Source organism: Malaya genurostris, chromosome 2, assembly GCF_030247185.1.
Source record: "Malaya genurostris strain Urasoe2022 chromosome 2, Malgen_1.1, whole genome shotgun sequence".
Classification (NCBI taxonomy): domain Eukaryota; kingdom Metazoa; phylum Arthropoda; class Insecta; order Diptera; family Culicidae; genus Malaya; species Malaya genurostris.
Window position 1 is genome coordinate 58,000,799 of NC_080571.1, and position 19,744 is coordinate 58,020,542.

Sequence of the window (19,744 nt, forward strand, 5' to 3'; positions counted from 1 at the left end):
TCGTTTTTCTTCTACTCTGAGTGTACATTTATTGCTAATATCTATTTGTACTATAGAATAAACGATAAAAATGTTGCAAATCACTACTGCCGATATGAAAATTTCCGAAAGAATCCTCCTTTTCTTGGTTCCATTTTTCATTGGCAGGTGTCGCTACCGGTAAATCAGCTTTGCGACAATGTGCCAATGGAATGTGTGAAAGTTTACAAGTCGATCGTGTCATTCGGACTGAGGGTCTAGGGTTGGTCTGCAGCGGATCCATTCGCGAGTGTTTTTATTTTATTCTTTCAGTGGTCGTGTTTCATCTTGCGTTGCTGACAACAGAGCGAGCAGGAGAGAGGGGATACTGGTGAGATCGTTCCTTGGAGATGTTTTATATTTTTCTTACTTATTATATTTCTTCTTTTAGTATTTCCTTAATAATACTTACTTCCAGGTATAAAAGAGATAAGTTCAAGGACTCAACTCAAATGAAGAAAAGCGAACCGTTGATTCTATGGAACTTTCGGAGCACAGGAAAAAGCAACTAACCAGATTGAGGATTCAAAAACAAGTGGCGGTCCAGCCGTCTGTTTAATTATACTTCAGATAAACAGTGTTCCCAGTTTTCTAACTTTCTAACCTTTTTCGATCGTATATACGCAAAAGGGCGTATATTACAGCTCTTCCCCTTATCATTTAACTTGATTTCCTATCAAATCCTATATTATTTACTTCTGATACAATTCAAATTCGACAATCAGGTTATCCTGACTAAACTTAAATAAAACATATTCGATATTCTTATATCAGAACCGAAGATAATCAAATTATTTGTATATGAAATCCATGTCCACCTTTGCGGATCGTTTTCTTCTTGACCGTCTAGGTTCCATTTCCGACAATTCCATCGGATCCAATATCGAAGGAAATTTTCTCTTTCTGCTTTTCCTTTTTAACTCATGCTCTGCAAAACCTTTGAAATCTCCTTCTTCATCGTTGCTCTTATTTAGTCCAACACGGTCCTCCCCCTTGGGTAGCATGTATTTAGATAATACATTTGGCCTTCTATGTAATACTTCAATAGCCCTCAGCTGAGCGCGGTGTGCCATAGTTGGCACGCTTCCAATCGTAACCTGAAATGTATTTTTAGAGAAACGTCTTAGAAAAGTTGCTTTCAACCAACGCATATGGTAATGAGGATTATGGTTTTTGTACCACACCTCATCACCTTCGATCAGGTTATCCAAAGGATCGGTAGTCTCCTTTCCCCTAAGAGGGGGAGTATCAATAGATGACTTTTCATCAGTAGGTGCTTTTGGTGTGGCCAATTGCCTTTTAAAATGGCATTTTGGATTAAGTAAGTCTATAAGTGTTTTAGGTTTATACGATAAAACTTTTTCTGATGGAAATTTCTCATCATTCGTCAAGCAACTATTTCTATATGTAAACAAAAATAAATTAATTTGGTCCTCTAGACTCACTTCTTTTAATTCTGGCTCCATTAGGAACTTTTTTAAAACCTCTTTCGCAGTTCTAACAAATCTTTCTGCCTGTCCATTGCTCGAAGGATGGTATGGCGGACTTTTAAACACTTTAATACCTTGTCTTTCTAAAAAGTTTATGAAATTGTGAGAACTAAAAGGAGGACCCCCATCTGATACTATCACGTCTGGTAACCCAAATCTGGCAAATAGGGCTACCAGCTTTTTCAGAACTTTTCCTGTGTCAGTGCCGTTCCTCATATAATCTATTTCCAGCCATTTAGAAAAACTATCTACCATAAGTAAAAACGTCCGATGCTCAAAATGAAAAAAATCAATATGAATCCTGCTAAATGGTCTAGTAGTAGGAATCCATTTGGATTCCGTTTTCGGGTTTGGTGTTATTGCCATACTATTACATTCATGACAAGTTCTAACGAAACGTTCTATATCTGCATTTATGCCATACCAGTAAACAGAGCGCCTCGCCAAATGTTTCATCTTTACCATACCGGCGTGGTTGGCATGTAGAAGTTTTAAAATTACGCTGAGCATTTTTTGTGGTATAACGACTCTGTTCTGGTATAATAAACAGTCATCAACGATTTCTAAATCATGTTGATTCGAATAAACATTAATAAGCTGCTTATCTATTCTTTTTGGCCAGCCAGTCCTCATATATGTAATTATTTTCTGTAGAAATTCATCATTTTTTGTCATTTGACTAATTTGGTTGTAATCAATAGGTAACTCTTTTGTGAAATTAATGCTTCTTACACACTCAATATCATACCCCTCTGGAATTCCTTGTTCCAATGGAAATCTAGAGCAGAAATCTGCATTTCCCATTTTGGCAGATGGTCTGTATTGTATATCGAAATTATATATATAGAAAGTTCTAAAATATATCGTTGTAGCCTAGTAACAAGAAGAGAGTTTTTACCCTCTTTTCCAAAAATGCCAACTAAAGGTTTATGATCAGTGTATACTTGAAACTTCTGCCCATATAAATATTTATGAAATTTTTTTATAGTAGAGACCAGGGCTAGAGCCTCTAAATGCAGAATTGGATATTTTTTTTGAGCTGAATTGAGAGAAAAAGAAGTAAAACATATTGGTTTTTCAACTTCATCTATAATATGCGCAATAACGCCGCCTAGACCATATCCTGAAGCATCAGACACAATGACTATCGGTTTTTTTGGATCATAAAATTCTAAGAAATTTGTATCAACTAAGGAATTTTTACTTTCCTGAAATGCTTTATCGCAGTTCGCGTCCCATTCAAATTTAGTTCCGTTTTTCAGTAGATTGTATAGATAATAAAGCTTTGAAGATAAGTTTGGGATAAATTTGTTGTAATAGTTTAAAAGTCCTAGAAAGGATTTCAGTTCAGAGATGTTTTTCGGTACCTTTGCTTCAGTTATTGTAGAAATTTTACTTGGACATGGCAACAACCCATTTTCAGTTAAAATATGACCCAAATATGGCAACGTTGTAACAAAGAATTTGCATTTTTCCCAGTTAACTTTTATATTTGCTGTCGACAATCTGTCCAAAACCAGCTCTAGTTTATTTTTGCAATCTTGCAGGTCTTTACCTGAGATTAGAACATCATCCAAATAGCAGAACACATGTTCTATTCCTTGTAAAATGCTATCCATAACCTGCTGAAAAATGAATGCGCTGGATGAGGCCCCTTGTGGTAGCCTATTATAAGTATATAATCCTTTGATTGTATTTATGACCATAAATTTTCTAGATTTTTCTGATAAGGACAATTGAGTATAGGCTCCCTCTAGGTCTAAGGCGCAAAATACTCTGCACCCCGCCAAACCAGCGAACAGATCTTGAGCTACCGGTAAAGGGTAAGCATTAGATACCAACAGTTTATTGATAGATACTCTACAGTCTATCACTAATCTGATGTCATTATTCTTTTTCATAACAATAACGATCGGAGATGCCCATTCACTTGTTTTGATCGGTGTAATGACTTTTTCTTTCTCTAATTTTGTTAAATAATCTACTACTTTATCCCTCAAACGGTATGGGACACTATAAGCTTTCTTGAAAATCGGTTGTTTGCTCTTTAGCACCAGATCCGCTTCATATCCTACAATCGGTGACGAAAAATCTTTAATGAACACTTTAGAATATTTTTGCTTTAAATCCCCTATCAAATTCATATCCTAAAACCCGTTTATATTATTGACTTGAGAAATGGTAAAATAATTTCTCCAATTATTAAAAAATATATCCAAACTGTCTCGTCCAAGTAGCGGAATAAAATTATTGTTACAGTCCAAAATTATCAAGGACACGTTTGCCTTTTTATCATTAATTTTGGCTGTAACCTTTACCTCTCCTAAGATTTTAAGTTTATCCCCATTCACAACTAATAATTGTTTATCTGATTTTTTCAATGGAATAGTGAAATTTGTTTCAAATTGGTGTTTCCCCATTACAGTAACTGAAGAGCCGCAATCAACTTCCATTTGGATAGCCTTATCTTCTAGGATCACATTTAATAGACATGGGTTATTAATTTTATTTATGGACGACACCAACATACAAAACATATCACCTTTATCATCATCGCTTTCGACGTCATCTGCTTTCATCCTGTTAAACATCTCGCTTAAGTTCCGATCCGTGCTTGTTCCAGGCTTGTCCGAGTCCACGAACTTTACTGTATCTCGGTGTAAATTCTTTAGTCTAAAGCACTTCTTTCTTATATGGCCCTTCTTACCGCAAAAATCACAAATAAATTGAGAGTAATCTTTTCTAAATTTATCCTGTTGGCCTTGCCATTCGGCTGGCTTTGATTCATATTTATTTCCAATGTAATTATGATTGTATCGACTATAAGGCTTGAAACCAAGTCTACTCCTAACAGAACCCTTGGATGGACCTGCTTGATTGGCCCTAGCTGCATCCAAAGTATCTGCTAGTTTCCTGAATGCTGCCCCATAATGAGGTTTCACTGTGTTAATTAGATCAAAACTCTCAGTTTTTTTTTCAATCCCTAAGGATTTGGCGTTACACTTGGCCATTTCCCACGTCATAATAATTTTCTCCGTGGCCTCAGCACTCAATTCTTCGTCTTCATTGAGAATTTTCTCTTGAAGACTGGTATCCCTTATTCCCGAAATAATACGATCTCGGATCGCTTGATCCTTAAATGTACCAAAAGAGCAAAATTCAGCCTGTAACTTAACAGACAGAACATAATCTTCGAGTGATTCGTCCGGTTGCTGGACTCGATTAGAAAATTTTAATCGTTGAACCAAACTAGATGGTTTCTTGTCAAATCTACTCTTAAGTTTCTTAACCATATCATCATACGATACGTCATTTAAATTTCCAACCGGATATTGCAGCTTCAGTTCTGCGTAAACGAGTGGACCCGCTAGGGTTATAAAATGAGCTTTTTTTAAATTCACATCTATATTGTTCGCTAAGAAACAAAACTCAAGCCTGTCAATCCAATCTCCAAAAGAAGCACCCTTTCGGTAAGGCTCTATTGAAGATGCCATAGATAATTGTGCCATATTTCTAATATATTTGAGACGAAAGGTAAAACAATTCCCAATAATAAGTACCCAATTATTTAATTGAAAATAATAAATTGATAAGATAAAAAAATCAATTGAACGACTCACCCGACTATCAGATTCTTACTGCTTTTAGTTTATAGCATTTACTACAGCAGCCGTGGAGATTCCGCACCGTCTTTGCTATTTAATGCCCTCTGCATCAACTGGCTCTCTATTCAATAGGTGACGTCAAACTCGCTGTTTCCACCTTCTAATTAAAATTGCTTCCTTGAAATTCTGTATCGCCTTATTCAAGCCTTTGCCTTCTAAAACCTTTGATGATAAATTTCAGCCGCTTCCGACACAATTCCTATTTACGAAGTGTCTCACGACACTACTGCAATCACCTGAATGTGTGAAATACAAATTATAATTAAAACTTTTGTTACTACATAAATGAAGAAAAAAAATCAGAAAACAATGGAACTATTTGTTCCCAGACAATACCAAAAAAAATTCTTTATTATATCTTAATTCAAAGAGAACTGACGCTCTCGCACAAAATGGCGTATTTCACCACACTTGTTAGCCTCAAACCGCAATTTTTTCAATTTTATCACCTTTCGGATATGGATACACGTTCCGCAAATTACTGGGAACGATGCTCAACCAAGAATCTACTTACGATCAACATCCGTCAAATATTTTTCTTTTATCCTCGTCGCCACTTTAGTATTTCCTTAATAATACTTACTTCCAGGTATAAAAGAGATAAGTTCAAGGACTCAACTCAAATGAAGAAAAGCGAACCGTTGATTCTATGGAACTTTCGGAGCACAGGAAAAAGCAACTAACCAGATTGAGGATTCAAAAACAAGTGGCGGTCCAGCCGTCTGTTTAATTATACTTCAGATAAACAGTGTTCCCAGTTTTCTAACTTTCTAACCTTTTTCGATCGTATATACGCAAAAGGGCGTATATTACACTTCTGAGTATCGAAAATCAGGTTTTGTTGAGATCATATTGTTCACCAAAACATATCCGGATCTCTTTCCCTCCCTACTAACAAATCTCCTATCCCGTGATGCTCGTGGAGATACAGTGGTACTCGCGGTCTCTAGAAACAACGAGTATCGGACTAGCATTCGTTCCTTTCCCTCAGTAGTACAGCCTTTGGTCGTAGCCAGCGTTTAATAAAAGGTAGGAGTGAGTGGGTATGTACAGTGAAAATGATTTGCTTCTTCCAAGCATCATTTTCTTGGTTCATTGTACATTTCCACTCATTCGATCAATCACTACGGGCGATCTACTTCAGCTCAGCTCATGCAGTAAAGTTCCTATAATGATGAACTGCTAGAAGGACCCAAACCAGAGGTGGAAATAAGCCCATTTTGCGCAGGAAAATCTGAGTAAATATTTCCGAATGTGAATCAGAAAACCGAACACCGTGAATTAAAAAATTGGGTAACAAAACTAAAATGACGATTAGTTTTTCAATTGTGGGAACTGTATATTACACAGAGTAGCAACAGACCTCACAATATAACATTCATACAATTTGTTAAAAATATTAAACCCTACATTTTTTGGCAGTTGTTTTCTTGGCGTACGGCACAATTGTTAATAATTAGGTTTTCGAAAGCGGAGAAAAATATCTGTAACTATTCAATCATTACATAAAAATTTAGAATTAAATATAGTAATCACGTTAGTAATTTTAATTATATTAAACTGTTTTTTAAATCTGAAAATATCAATGATTGAAGTAATTTTCCACACTTATGAATTTTGATTCTGAAAAATATTTTATTAGGCATATATTATTCGTCAAGATAAAGATATCTGAATTCTATACAATTAGATTAAAATGAAAGGTTCGTCATCAATATCCAGCAAACAAATAATCTTTTAGATCTCAAACAGCATGTAGGTTAAATAGTGAACTGTAAGCACATACGTGTAATTAATACAGCAAACTAATTTGAATCTATTATACTATGTTCACACTATCAGAAAAAAACATGTTTTCACGAAAGTAATATAAAGTTAAAACCGAGCTGTTTACACTTGAATTACGTTATACGCATGACATACTGTTTGTTTTTGAAATTGATTAGTAACAACATGTAAACATGTCTATGTCACAGAAATTAAGAACTTGTGCTGCGTTTTCTTTATTAATCAACGATTCAGTGCTCCACCTTTCCTGCTGTTTGATCCGTGATCTGGTGCGAAAAAGAGTAACGTACATTGGCAACAATTGAAACATACACGGAACGACCGAAATTAGCTCTGCGCCTAATTCGTATTACTGTTTTTGAATTAGTTGATTTTAACAACAAAATTTCCAAAATAACTATAAAATTAGTTAAAATTGAAAATTCACTTTGCTGAAAAAAACTCTTATTTTTAGAGAATGTGTTTAGTTGGCGAATATGCTGGACACAAACCAGCAATATTTCAATCCAGTACGATATTCTCATTGACAACTAATTTTGTTATTAAAATCAGAAAATTTGTTTCTATTTATCTATCACCATCATTACTGAAGGACAGTACAAAGAAAACAAAAATGAAATTGGTTTCATTAACAAGTTTATTAGCTAAAAACTCATAAGAAGTGTCAAAGCAAAACAATCCATTAAAAAGCTAACAGGGACAGTCTTGTTGAAACTGCTTGCAAATTGTTTTGATGTTTTTCGCATGTGTTACGATATATCCATGTATAAATTTCTGATTAGATTTGTAAAAATGACGTAAACTCTTAGTGGAATGTGTATTTATTCAGAATTTGTGCGAATTTAAAGCGATTGTGTGTAATAATGTTTTTACGGGAAACAGTGAAGTGAGTTTCGAATATTGCACTCTAATTGTATATATCAAATGATGTGTTTTGTATCTTCCAACCTTCTCGGCTAAGCTGTCCGGTGTACTACTTGTATTCGGTTTTTGTTTCCGAGTGCTCAAAGTTTTCAGTGAGATAGTCAATTTCGCGAAGTCGAATGAACAAAACAGCAATTGAGAAGAAAAATTTCCAAAAAGAAGTTTATGTTTCGCTTATGTCTTTTTCTCCAATACAACATCGTATTTATACCTGCCAATTTAGAAAAGATAATCGTGACTGAAATTTTTTTCGGTAGTCGTGTGCCATCTAGTGGCTAGTAGTCATTATGGTGTTAACGGTTTTTTCGGTGACAGAGCGCCATATAGCTGCAAATGGCAGAAACCAATTCAACCATTTATGTTGGTTGAAAACAACGTTTTATTTCTCTAATTCAACTAAAAAATTAGTTGAATGGATATGAAGCGAGCCTTAGCTAAGAAATGACAGCACGTTTAATTGGTGAATTCAACTAAAAAAAAATAGCCATTTCAACAAATATTTTATTATTATTAAGGGAATTAGAATTAAAAATCTAAATTAGCAAAAGTTAGATTTTTTTAGTGTTCTCAAAAAATAACTAAGTAAAATCAGAAAATCAACTAATTTTTTCGTCAAAATGCTGATTTCGGTCTTTCCGTGTAAGAAATAAACAGTTTCTTCTAGCTATGGAGGATATTACTGTTGACAGAGACTTGGACATCATTAGGTAAAAAATGTGCTTTTCGCCTTTCTCATATAGAAAAGTTATGCAATCACTGTGAAAACCGACTTTTGAACCGAGGCCCGGAGGGCCGAGTGTCATATACCATTCGACTCAGTTCGTCGAGTACGCAAAATGTCTGTGTGTATATACATATATATATATATATATATATATATATATATATATATATATATATATATATATATATATATATATATATATATATATATATATATATATATATGTATATATATATATATATATATATATATATATATATATATATATATATATATATATATATATATATATATATATATATATATATATATATATATATATATATATATATGTGTGTGTGTGTGTGCGTGTGTGTATGGAACGTTTTTTTTTGCACTAACTTTTCTCGGAGATGGCTGAAACGATTTTCACAAACTTAGATTCAAATGAAAGGTCTTGAGGTCCCATAAAAAAATTCCTGAATATTATTTGGATCCGACTTCCGGTTCGGGAGTTATGGGGTAAAATGTGCAAAAAAAAAGAAAATATGTGTTCTAACTTTTCTCATAGATGGCGCGACCGATTTTCACAAACTTAGAATAAATGAAAGGTCCTGTGGTCCCATACGTAATTCCTGAATTTCATCAGGATCCGACTTCCGGATCCGGAAATATAGGGTAAAGTGTGTTAAAAATTTCATACCATCACTGAAAAGAGCGAAAAACCGTAAAAAGTTTTCTAAATCGACCTCAAATCTTTTATTTAGGGGTTTGGTACTACTAAGTACACATAACTATTTTCATTTTTTACGTTTCGCTTTCAGCTCATCAGTGCGTCAGCAGTTTATGTTGAACTGCTAACGCCACCTAACGGTTCAACATTAACCGCTGAGCAGACGTAAAGTTAATACTACTTACATATACACTTATCACACCGAAGTGGTATGTCTTTACTGACGTGCCGAAAGAAACTAAAACTAAACTGCTCAAATCTTTTCCAATGGATAGTTTTTATCAGTAGACGGTCAAACAAACCGATTTCGGTTATTCTTTTAATAATCGAAGAAAATTATTTTGAAGAATACCTCAGTATTATATGTGATAGTATGATTGATATGAGAAAGGCATCATTACACTACTAGGTGGATTAAAACAGGTTTTTCCCCTAGTATCGCGCTTTGAAGGGGAAGCTAAAGTATCGAAGATTTCACTGCTAGTTCGTAAAGGGCAGTATATTTTATTGATACTAAGAATTTTTTAACGACGAAGCTTAAAGCCTTATCATCGAAACAACGATCCATATGCGTCCAACATTTTTTTTTTGTTTCGATTATAGAGGTTTTAACCTTAAGGTCATTCGCCTCTTCGGACCAGAAAAACTTTCTGACCCTATGTGCGGGGTTGGGAATCGAACCCAGGTGGGCTGCGTGAAAGGCATCGACTTACCCATTACGCTACACCCGTCCCCTTAAACATTTTATTCAATGATATAGGGTAAAGGCTCCCTATTTCATCTGCGAGCTCTTATTTCCATCTCATCCCTTCACCTCATTACTTTGAACATGAATAATATATTACAACGTACCTGAACCAAACTATAGAATGTTTTAAAATGATTATCCAAGCTATTGTCACACTTTCTCATTGAAAGAAATGGTTTTAAATTCTTCGGTGATCGTTTTTTTCCTTCAAAACAAACTCATTTTTCAATTTAGGACACATTTTCGTCCCAAGATTTACAGTTCGTCATGTTTCTGAATATTCACTAATCAATTCGTCTCAAAATATGATCACTATTTCGCACAATTACACTACCATTGAATGCTGGATGACTTCATAATTAGTAATGTTCACTTGCCACTTGTTTAATTACCGATTAAAAACTTCAAAAATACCCGACAAGCAATAAAAGTCTTCTAGAATATGAGATGAAAGTTTTGTCGTGAATACGACTTACTTTACTATGGGGTGCCTTTTCAAAATTTACCCTCTGAGAGAGTGATAAGTTTTTGATCGTGAATATCTCTTGTTGTATCTAACGAATCAACATAATTTTTGCTACATGCCATCGGAAATATGATCACAACTTTATGATAAAATTTTCAGTTTTGTGACATAATCTCAAATAATTCAAAATTAAACTTTTCTGAGATGTTTGGTATAAACGAGTACCAAAGAGGATAATACACAAGGCGCGTTTGCCTTTCTCGTATTTTGAAAGCTCATAGCTCAGTGGTCTGTGAAAGGATTTATATAATCTAACTACCAATAGAATCGAAATTTTTCAACTAAAACTTGTATAGCAACAACATTGAAGTATTTCAATAGTACACTATTGAAAAACCTGTCTCATTTGACCCATGTCAACACCAGCCAATTAGAACGCGTTCTGAGGAAGAGAATAAAATCGTTCAAGAAAAATGTTCCGAACAGTGCTTAAAATCCTAGCGAGTGCCACAATTTAGTCCTTCTGAAAGGCAGGAATGAATCCCGTACAGCATCCTAGTTTCTTTCAATGAAATGCAAATCCAAAATGAAATAATCGACATTAAAATTCTATATGCTGCTATTTTTATAGCCGTTAGGACCGCCCATTAGTGAAAAAGCTATAAACGAAATCACGTAAAAGAAACCTATTAACAAAGATTGGATCAGTTTGTATTCTATCGCCACTGCGAGCAGATGTATTGTGTGTCGTTTGCAAAACTAGTTTCGCTTCCGAAAAGAGCGATTACGTCACCGCCGCCAGTCGTTTGCATTGGTGAAAAAACAACGAAAAGAGGACAACGGTGGAGAGCATCACACAAAATCAGCCGTTCTAATGGCTCTAAAAGTTCTCTAAAGAACTATTAGGATTTCTTGCTCGCAAATCCAAGGTAAATATCCTCAGTTTAGTGCAAATATAGAACAGTTTGATTAGATTTGTGCACTTTTCGCTGTGTGAAATTCACAGTAATCGAGATCAAGTGAAGCCTTCTTTGTTTTTACGAAAAATGTGAAAAAGGGGAATGCTTGCATAAATCATGCAATTGATCAACTAATTGATATTCGGAAGTGTTAAAGAACATGTCAGTTGTTTTCGTATTCACGACATCCAGTTATGTCTCTGACATTACCCACCAGTCTTTTTCACTTAGTTCACTTGATTGCGCTTTGTTTTCATCTCATTTGGTTTCGCCATGTTGCCAATTTTTCTCATAATGTTACAAAAAAAATTGTTTTCCTTCTTCAAATTATCATCAACAAGTTTTATTTTTCTGGTATCCGTACGGTTAGTTTAATTATACTGTTCATATTTATATTTCAATAAAACTGTTTCGGCTTCGAATATTACCAGAAAGAGCGTGCTAAATACTAATGAAATAACCATTGTGGCAAATCTAGTTACACTGGTTTCTTTCCGCTATACGTCAGTGTGTGTGTTTCATTGGCTGTGCACATAGAATCAGCTGTGCATTCGTAGAGAATATGTATCTGCTCTATCTTTTTTCACTAATAAAATGAATCAGTTCAAATTGGTTTAAAATTTTAATATAAATGTTTATCAGTGTTCATCATTAAATATTTGCACGAAAGATTTCCATTTTAACATGTGATTGGTCCGTTGATTAATAAACTTTTAAAGAAGTTGCAATCAAATACTAACAGATACTCAGAGATAAAAGTCTAACTTTTTACTTCTTACTTTTTATGAACCTTTACAAATATGGAATCAATTTAGAAAATCTGTATAAAATCTGTAATCTGATTTAAATCAGTATGTGAACGCAAATATCTATACTATACAGATAAATCTGTATAAATGGCATCTCTGGTTCGGCATTTTGTTTTTAGAAGGACTAATGCCTAAACAGTAACAATTCTTTTTTTTTAAGTTCTCCACCATTTTAATCCACTTTTTTTTCAAATTATGATAAAAAAACGATATTTTATTCAAACTAAAAATTGATCCTTTATTGTACGAGGTCAAACTCGAGCATAATGAAAACCGGAAGAAATTTAAGATATTCCTTCACGAATTTTCGAACGCTCTTCATCATGTTCCGGACAAGTGTTGCATCGCATTTTTTGGACGCTTGATTCCAAATTTTTTTTGAACTCCTGCATGTTCCCAGCTGCCTTACCAGTCTTCTTGAAGATCCTCTTCACGATTGACGTTCGATGACTCGAAGCTGAGGACAATTTGGTGGATTGATATTTTTCTCAACGAAATTTATACCCTTTTCCGCAAGCCAATTGAGAGTGATTTTGGCATAGTGAGCCGATGCTAAATCCTGCCAAAACAGTGGAGATGTACTATGCTTCTTATATAAAGGCAGCAATCTCTTCTGGAGACACTCAGATCGATAGATTTATACATTTATGGTTCCGTTAGTGTAAAAATGGTTGACTTCAAACCACAGGAACATATTGCTTGCCATACCAGTACCTTTCGACCGCATTTCTCCACTTGAATCGACCTGTCCGCATCGCTCACGTCCTCCCCAACGACAACAGTAAAGTATTGTGGACCTGGAAGGGCTATTGAGTCCTCCTTTTTTTGCTTCTTGTAGGCCTTCAGGTGATTTCGCCTCTTGATACGCTGGATCATTCCGACACTTTTTCCTGCTTTTCTGTCAAAATCATGTATTGTCATTGATTTGTTCTTCATGATTAGAGATATCACTTTCTGGTCCAGTTACGGGTTGGAATAACCGGGTTTTCTGCCTCTTCCTGGTAGCTCATCCAAAGAATAGTGTTCCCCAAACTTATTAATGATGGTTTTTACACTAGCATGGTGAATTCCAAACCGCTTCGCCAATTTTCGCATAGTAATACCCTTCTCACTTAGCCATATGTCCAGAACCTTAATTTTCACTTCCTTTTCAATACGCGACATTTTGAAAACGCTAAATTTCAACCGCACAAACGAGTAAACAAACGAAAGCTGACAGCCAAACGCACAGCATGCTGTGATCTGAGCATAAAAAATCATCACAAATACATGCGTACCACTCAAATGTACGTGGATAGCTTATTTTCGATACACTCCTTAAAGAGAGGGGTGTAATGTTTGTAACGGCATCACTTCGGAACTACTCAATGGATTGCTATGAATCTTGGCACAGGAAGTTCTTGCTCTTTAGCGATGGTCATATAGATATTTTTAGGGGGAGAGTTTGTAGCAAGTGTTCTTAACAAGGGGGTCATGATAAATTAATCTAATCTGGCGAGAATCGATGTAGGTGAACAAAAGAGTGGAGTTTGTTGCAACTGGCTTTAAAACGGGATGTTTATAGAAAACTGAATCTTATTTGTCGACAAACGAAGGGACGGTGGGGAGTTTAGACAAGAAGAATAGGGTTTTGAGAATTAATTTTCACCTCCCCCCGTCGACACTTTTTGACGAGCACAGATACTTTCTGCACTACTCAAAGGACAGAGAGCTGTAGTAAGCTCACCAACAAAAGGGAAGTTCAATGTAAAATTTATGCGACGAGAAACGATACTTCTTGACCAGTACTGCATATTTCTAGAAATGAAGTGAGGGTCACAAAAGTATTTACAAGAGCGAGGAGGAATAACTATCCATAACAAAGGGAGGTGAGGGAAATACACTTTCGACAAAAATTGAACGTATGTGACGCTTGTTCGCTTATAAATCTGAATAACCTTAAATAGGTATATCTCAGGAAATACTTTATCGATGCGTGAAATATTTCGCAGACTGATGAAGGTATGTCTGCTGATTATAAAAAAAATTAATTTTCGTTGATACTACAGGTTCTTAGAACGAACATGGTGTCGAAAAAAGAGCATGTGCGAAAAGCAATTGTGTGCGGTCGCAAAGGAAATCCGATCTTTCGATACACGTTTCACAACAGCCAGGAAGGCTGAGAGCGTAACAAAAACGGATCTCAAGAAAGGAGTGAAGGTACATACTGTGGACAGACAAATAAAAATGTCTCCAACTTTCGTGCATACTTCCAAGGTATGAAGTGGTTCAGAGCGAAAACTGTACCGAATGGTAGTGATAAATAGAGTGTGACGGCTGTAACCTGAAATCGCCAGTTGTATAGCGAATATTTGACGAAGTTTTCCTGAGTGATAATTGACGATGAAAATTATGAGCTAGAAGACCTTAAGCAGCTTCCCGGAATGTCTTTTTATACTGCAATGCAACCGTAACGGTAAAAAAGAAGGTATACCATAAAGAATGCTTGAAGAAGTAAATGTTACCATCTCTACGAAGCTATTTCGCTCCCTCAATGTTCTGGGCTGATTTGGCATTTTGTCACTACGCCGAAGGTGTCCCTAATAGTTTTAGTAAACTCAAAAGTTCGTAGTTTATTTATGTAGACTAATTAAGAAACTGTAATTAGTTTCAAGATGACTAATAATGAATAATTAAAGCAATAAAAACTGCATCTTGGTGTGAACTAACAGCTAAATTGTTTGATTCCGTGAACGAGCCTTAACCCGAAAACCTCCATCCTTGGCCCAGTCAGTAACTTTTTAAATAAAAATTCCTCTCATTCTGGATATTCCATTATTTTTGTTTTCAGCTCTCGGATGTAAACATTCTGAGCTTAAAGTACAAACGCCTTATCATCTAGTGATGGTCGTTGTTTCGTCGCAATTAATTTCTAATTGCACGATTTTTTTTTTTCAGCTATTAAGTATCAATTTGAATAAACAAGAACTTTTATTTTCGAATAACATTTTTGCAATAAACTTTAGCTCCACTAGTATATTTTTGCTGTTGAATTAGAATTTGAACTGTACGGTTGCTTGAAGTAAGAAAATGAACTTCCACTTAACTAACAGTTGATTTCAGTTGTTGTACTGTACTGTACTGTACTGATGAATCGAAGATCACAAGTAATAAATATAAAGCAAACTCAAATAGAAAATAGATCGCTAGAACTCAGTAAAATCAGTAAAATCTAAAGATACAAACCCATCCAATCCATCCGGCATTGGGTGAAACGAAGCCTGTTATCCAAAGGATGTACACGTTACGCTTATTTCATCGCACTCATTAGTGGATTCTTGGATAAACGATTTATTCTCTCGTATTTTTTGCCACCGACTGTACTGTGAAATAGAATACTTTAAGAGGATATTCTCATTTCCTAAAAATCAAGTGAGTGTGTTCGTTTGAAAAAAAAAACTTTTCCGACGTACCAAGGATGGCTGTATCAGGAACCTACATCGGATAAATTTGCATGCTCGTTAGTCGATGCTGAGGTTTGCCATTTCCTCTATGTACCGGAATGCAGCCGGTTCATGTTCAGTGGAATTTCTGGTTCTGTGGAACTCTCAAGTGGCTGCTGAGCTCTTGTCGTACATGTGATATGTCAACGAAACTTTGTGCACTTTTTCACCATCAACTCAGGAGTGCAATAGAGATAATTCAAAGGGACAAAAAAAACGGGAATGGAATGCATTTCGTTTTTAAATCGAATTTATTCTTTACCGGTTTCATTTCGATATGATTCGCCTTTCAATTGCACAAATGACATAACTATTTCCTACACACCACGTAAAAAAGTCGTGTAAATTCGCGTCTCGGTAGATGTAGGAGCGAAAAGGAGCGTCGCAATTCGGTTCAATTCTCCTTCAAAAGTGTGTAAAAATGAACCATTTTTTTTAAATTTTGTCACTAGTACAGATGAATTTTACATCGAGATAGACTCAAAATTATATTTTATTTGTAAACTAGCTGACCCGTCGAACTTCGTCTCGCCTGAAATTATTTTTTTAAATTTATGTTTTCGGACAGCAGAGTTGTCAAACGGTAATATTTCTTTCCATTATTTTACTGATTACTTGGCTTACAATAAACGAATTACGACAAATTCATATCCAACACATTAACTTCGTCCCGAAGAAGAAATATCATCAAGAATTATTGTGGATATATTCAGTGCTTTTGTTACGCAAAAACTAAACAAATGCACCGTTTGCCATCTCATCCTTCGAGTCAGTGTATTAAACAGAGATTGTAGATCTCTCTCAAACTAAAGATTTGACATGTGGAATGATGGATTGGATTGAATCATATCTGACTGGTCGTAGTATGACCGTGAGAATTGGCGACTGCGTTACTCCATCATTCATCGTGAGCTCAGGTGTTCTTCAGGGAAGCCATCTAGGACCATTCATATTTCTGCTATATCTAAATGATCTGAATTTCGCATTGCAATGCATGAAGCTATCATTCGCCGACGATTTCAAACTCTTTCATCTCATCAAATATCTGAAAGACTCAAACTTCTTGCAGTCACAGTTGGATGTATTTTCTAACTGGTGCAACGTCAACAGAATGGTTATTAACGCCTTCAAATGCTTCGTTATCTCCTTCTCTCGTAAACGAACCACGATCATGTATGATTACACTATTTCGCAAGCTGTACTAAAACGGGAGACATCAATTAAGGATCTAGGAGTGTTATTGGATTCAAAGATCACATAGAATATACCCTCTCTAAAGCATTAAAGAGGCTAGGATTCATCTTTCGCATCTCAAAAAATTTCAATAACATATACTGCCTGAAATCGTTATATTGCGCTCAAGTTCGCGAGTATGTTGTTGGGCACCATATTATCGAACAGATAAGCTACGCATTGAAACTGTTCAGCGCAAGTTCATTCGTTTTGCTTTGCGTCGCCTGCCCTGGAGAGATCCATTTAATCTTCCAAGCTACGAAAATCGTTGTAGGCTCATACACTTCGATTTGCTATCTGTCCGCCGTGATACACAAAAAGCTGTTTTCGTCGCGGAACTCATCCAATCTCGAATTGATTGTTCAGATCTCCTACAACAGCTAAGTTTTGACATTTCATCAGCGTAATTTGCGGTTTAATCCCTTTCTCAGAATTCCTCGTGCTAGAACTAACTATGGCTTTAATGAACCGTTTCCGAGTATGTGTCGCGTATTCAATACTTGCTCTGATGGATTTAATTTCAATTTATCTCGTAACACCATTAAAACCCGTTTTCTCCAAATCTTTTCCCGTTAGTTTTATTAGGATAATTAGTCAATATGAATAGTTGTTAATTAGCTTTGTAGTTTAAATGAGGGTAATTAAAGATTTCGTTATGTATCATTTGGTCAAATGTTATTTGTTGATACAAAAGATGAGAATGTTTTATGCCTGCTGGAGAAGGAGAACCAAAATCTCAGCTCCAGCAGGCTTTTCCCTTGCTCCTAAATAAACAAATAAATAAATTAACAGAAGGATGAAAAAGAGATGACCAAGATAAATACTTTAAATTGACCTCACAAATTTCCAAAAGCAGCCCTCGGCGATTGTTGTTTATCATTGAATATTAAGACTTATTTGTACTGAAGACGTTTAAAATTTAATAGCAAATCCTTAGGGATTATCGAAAGTAATAAACTAATTTTGAACGGTTGTCCATAACCTACTTCACCGCTAGTGATATTACATAGTCGTGTTTGATGAATGTTCATAGCAGGATAATGACAGGATCAATTTTCGATTAACGAATTAGCGATAAAATGAAAAACTCCCTCGAATCGGCTAAACAAACGTCAGCATGCTAAATGCAAGGAAAATATTTTCATCTGAACTCATTATTTCAACAGCAGTATCCTATCATTGATACGTAAAAAAATCGTTACATTATTTAATTTTTGTTCAACTCACGGCCACGATGGCCAACATTATTCATCTAACTACATCTACTGGTAAATGACATTAGAACTTGTGTTTCTGTTTACGGTATAGCTAAAACAGTCATTTGGCAAGTAATGATTTTGATACCCTATTAAGCACGTGTTTCCAAATGACGAATCAATCATGCATGTAAAATCTCCACCCAAATCTACTCGTTGCGCGCCAAACGATTTTCCAAAGATCTAGTATTCTTTTCTTCAACGGCGAAATACTGAGCATCTTCTTGCGCGCCAAACATCAATTGTAGATCTAGCAATCATTGGCGACTTTTTCAGTGGAAAATTCCATTGTCCATACAAAATAATTTTATTGGTTTTTCCCACTTTTCCGGTAAGTTTTCTCAATTTTTTGATGTACGAATCCGGGGGGGTAAAAACTGATCAAACAAAAAAAAAGCATCTCAATCCGTCCATCCGTTCTTACGTGATGTGATTACAAAGAATGATCTCTGCATTTTTATATATATAGATAGATAGGTGTAATATTCTGTCATTGTCCAAAAAACGGCATACTTGGATTTATGTCAATTGTAAGTTTTTTTTTCTAAGAGTTCAACCGACGACACGACCTGCCACTCGTCTATCTAAACTATCGTAAATTTAACTACCCCTCAGTAACTGGTAATGTCAAAACGAAATTGCTTGAAAAACTATTGAAACTGGCAACAAAAATCGAAAGCTGTTGATTTTAAATAACAATTACCAGAACCATGGCTACGTATGTTGTTTAATTGAAACATGCTATATAAATAATCTCAAAACAAAAACGAATTTTGAGGTTTCTGCGAGCCGGAAGAAATACGGACGGCTGGTTACATTGTTCCTAGGATCTGCTTGGCACTTGGTTTCGTTTAGCACTCCCTAAAAAGCAGAAACTGTAGAGCATAGAGCAGATGTTCGACAAGATGTACATGGTGCTAGAACGGGCGGTAGAAAATGGCATATTCGCAGGTACTAGCTTTGAATCAACATTTTGCTTAATTCAATTTTACACTTCATTGTAGATCAAATTCTTCGGTATGAATGAAACCGTATGTCTTATCTCGTTTGCCGAGAAAAGCGAAGAAAATCTGTATGCGGAAATGTCTTATTCAAAATGCCGTGATCGATCACGAGTCGCGCTAGCTGATTATCGAGTAGAACGGGCGAATGAAGCAGATTTTGTGCGTTAACGTAGTCAAACTGGCCTACGTACGATGATACAAAACATGGAAATGGTTAAGTAATTGAAAGAAAAGACTACAAACAAAAGAAGTTACTTATTGTTAAGGCCATTTAATGAAAAAATCAACAAGAATTATAAAGTAGATTGTTCGACAACTTAAAACAAATTTCGCAACTGTCTACTTCTTCATTCTCTTGTTTGATTTTTGTAACCATATCCTACATCGTAAACAGGACATTTCAAAACTCACGATAAATGCATTATTTTCATTACTTGACCATGAATTGGGTTTCTTACAAAACCAT

General features: G+C 35.3%; 2 protein-coding genes across 3 annotated transcripts in view; one reads left to right on the plus strand and one right to left on the minus strand.

Moving 5' to 3' along the window:
* Window positions 1-19,744, plus strand: part of LOC131427087 (FMRFamide receptor) — a 216,684-nt gene that overhangs the window by 103,052 nt on the left and 93,888 nt on the right. The gene's annotated exons all lie outside the window — the stretch shown is intronic.
* LOC131427088 (uncharacterized) lies at window positions 837-4,858 on the minus strand. The gene is made up of 2 exons (XM_058590009.1): window positions 4,051-4,858; window positions 837-1,115 (listed from the first exon to the last, which is right to left on the minus strand). Exons 1-2 carry the CDS (start codon window positions 4,799-4,801, stop codon window positions 1,060-1,062), a joined length of 807 nt encoding a protein of 268 aa, XP_058445992.1. The 5' UTR covers window positions 4,802-4,858; the 3' UTR covers window positions 837-1,059.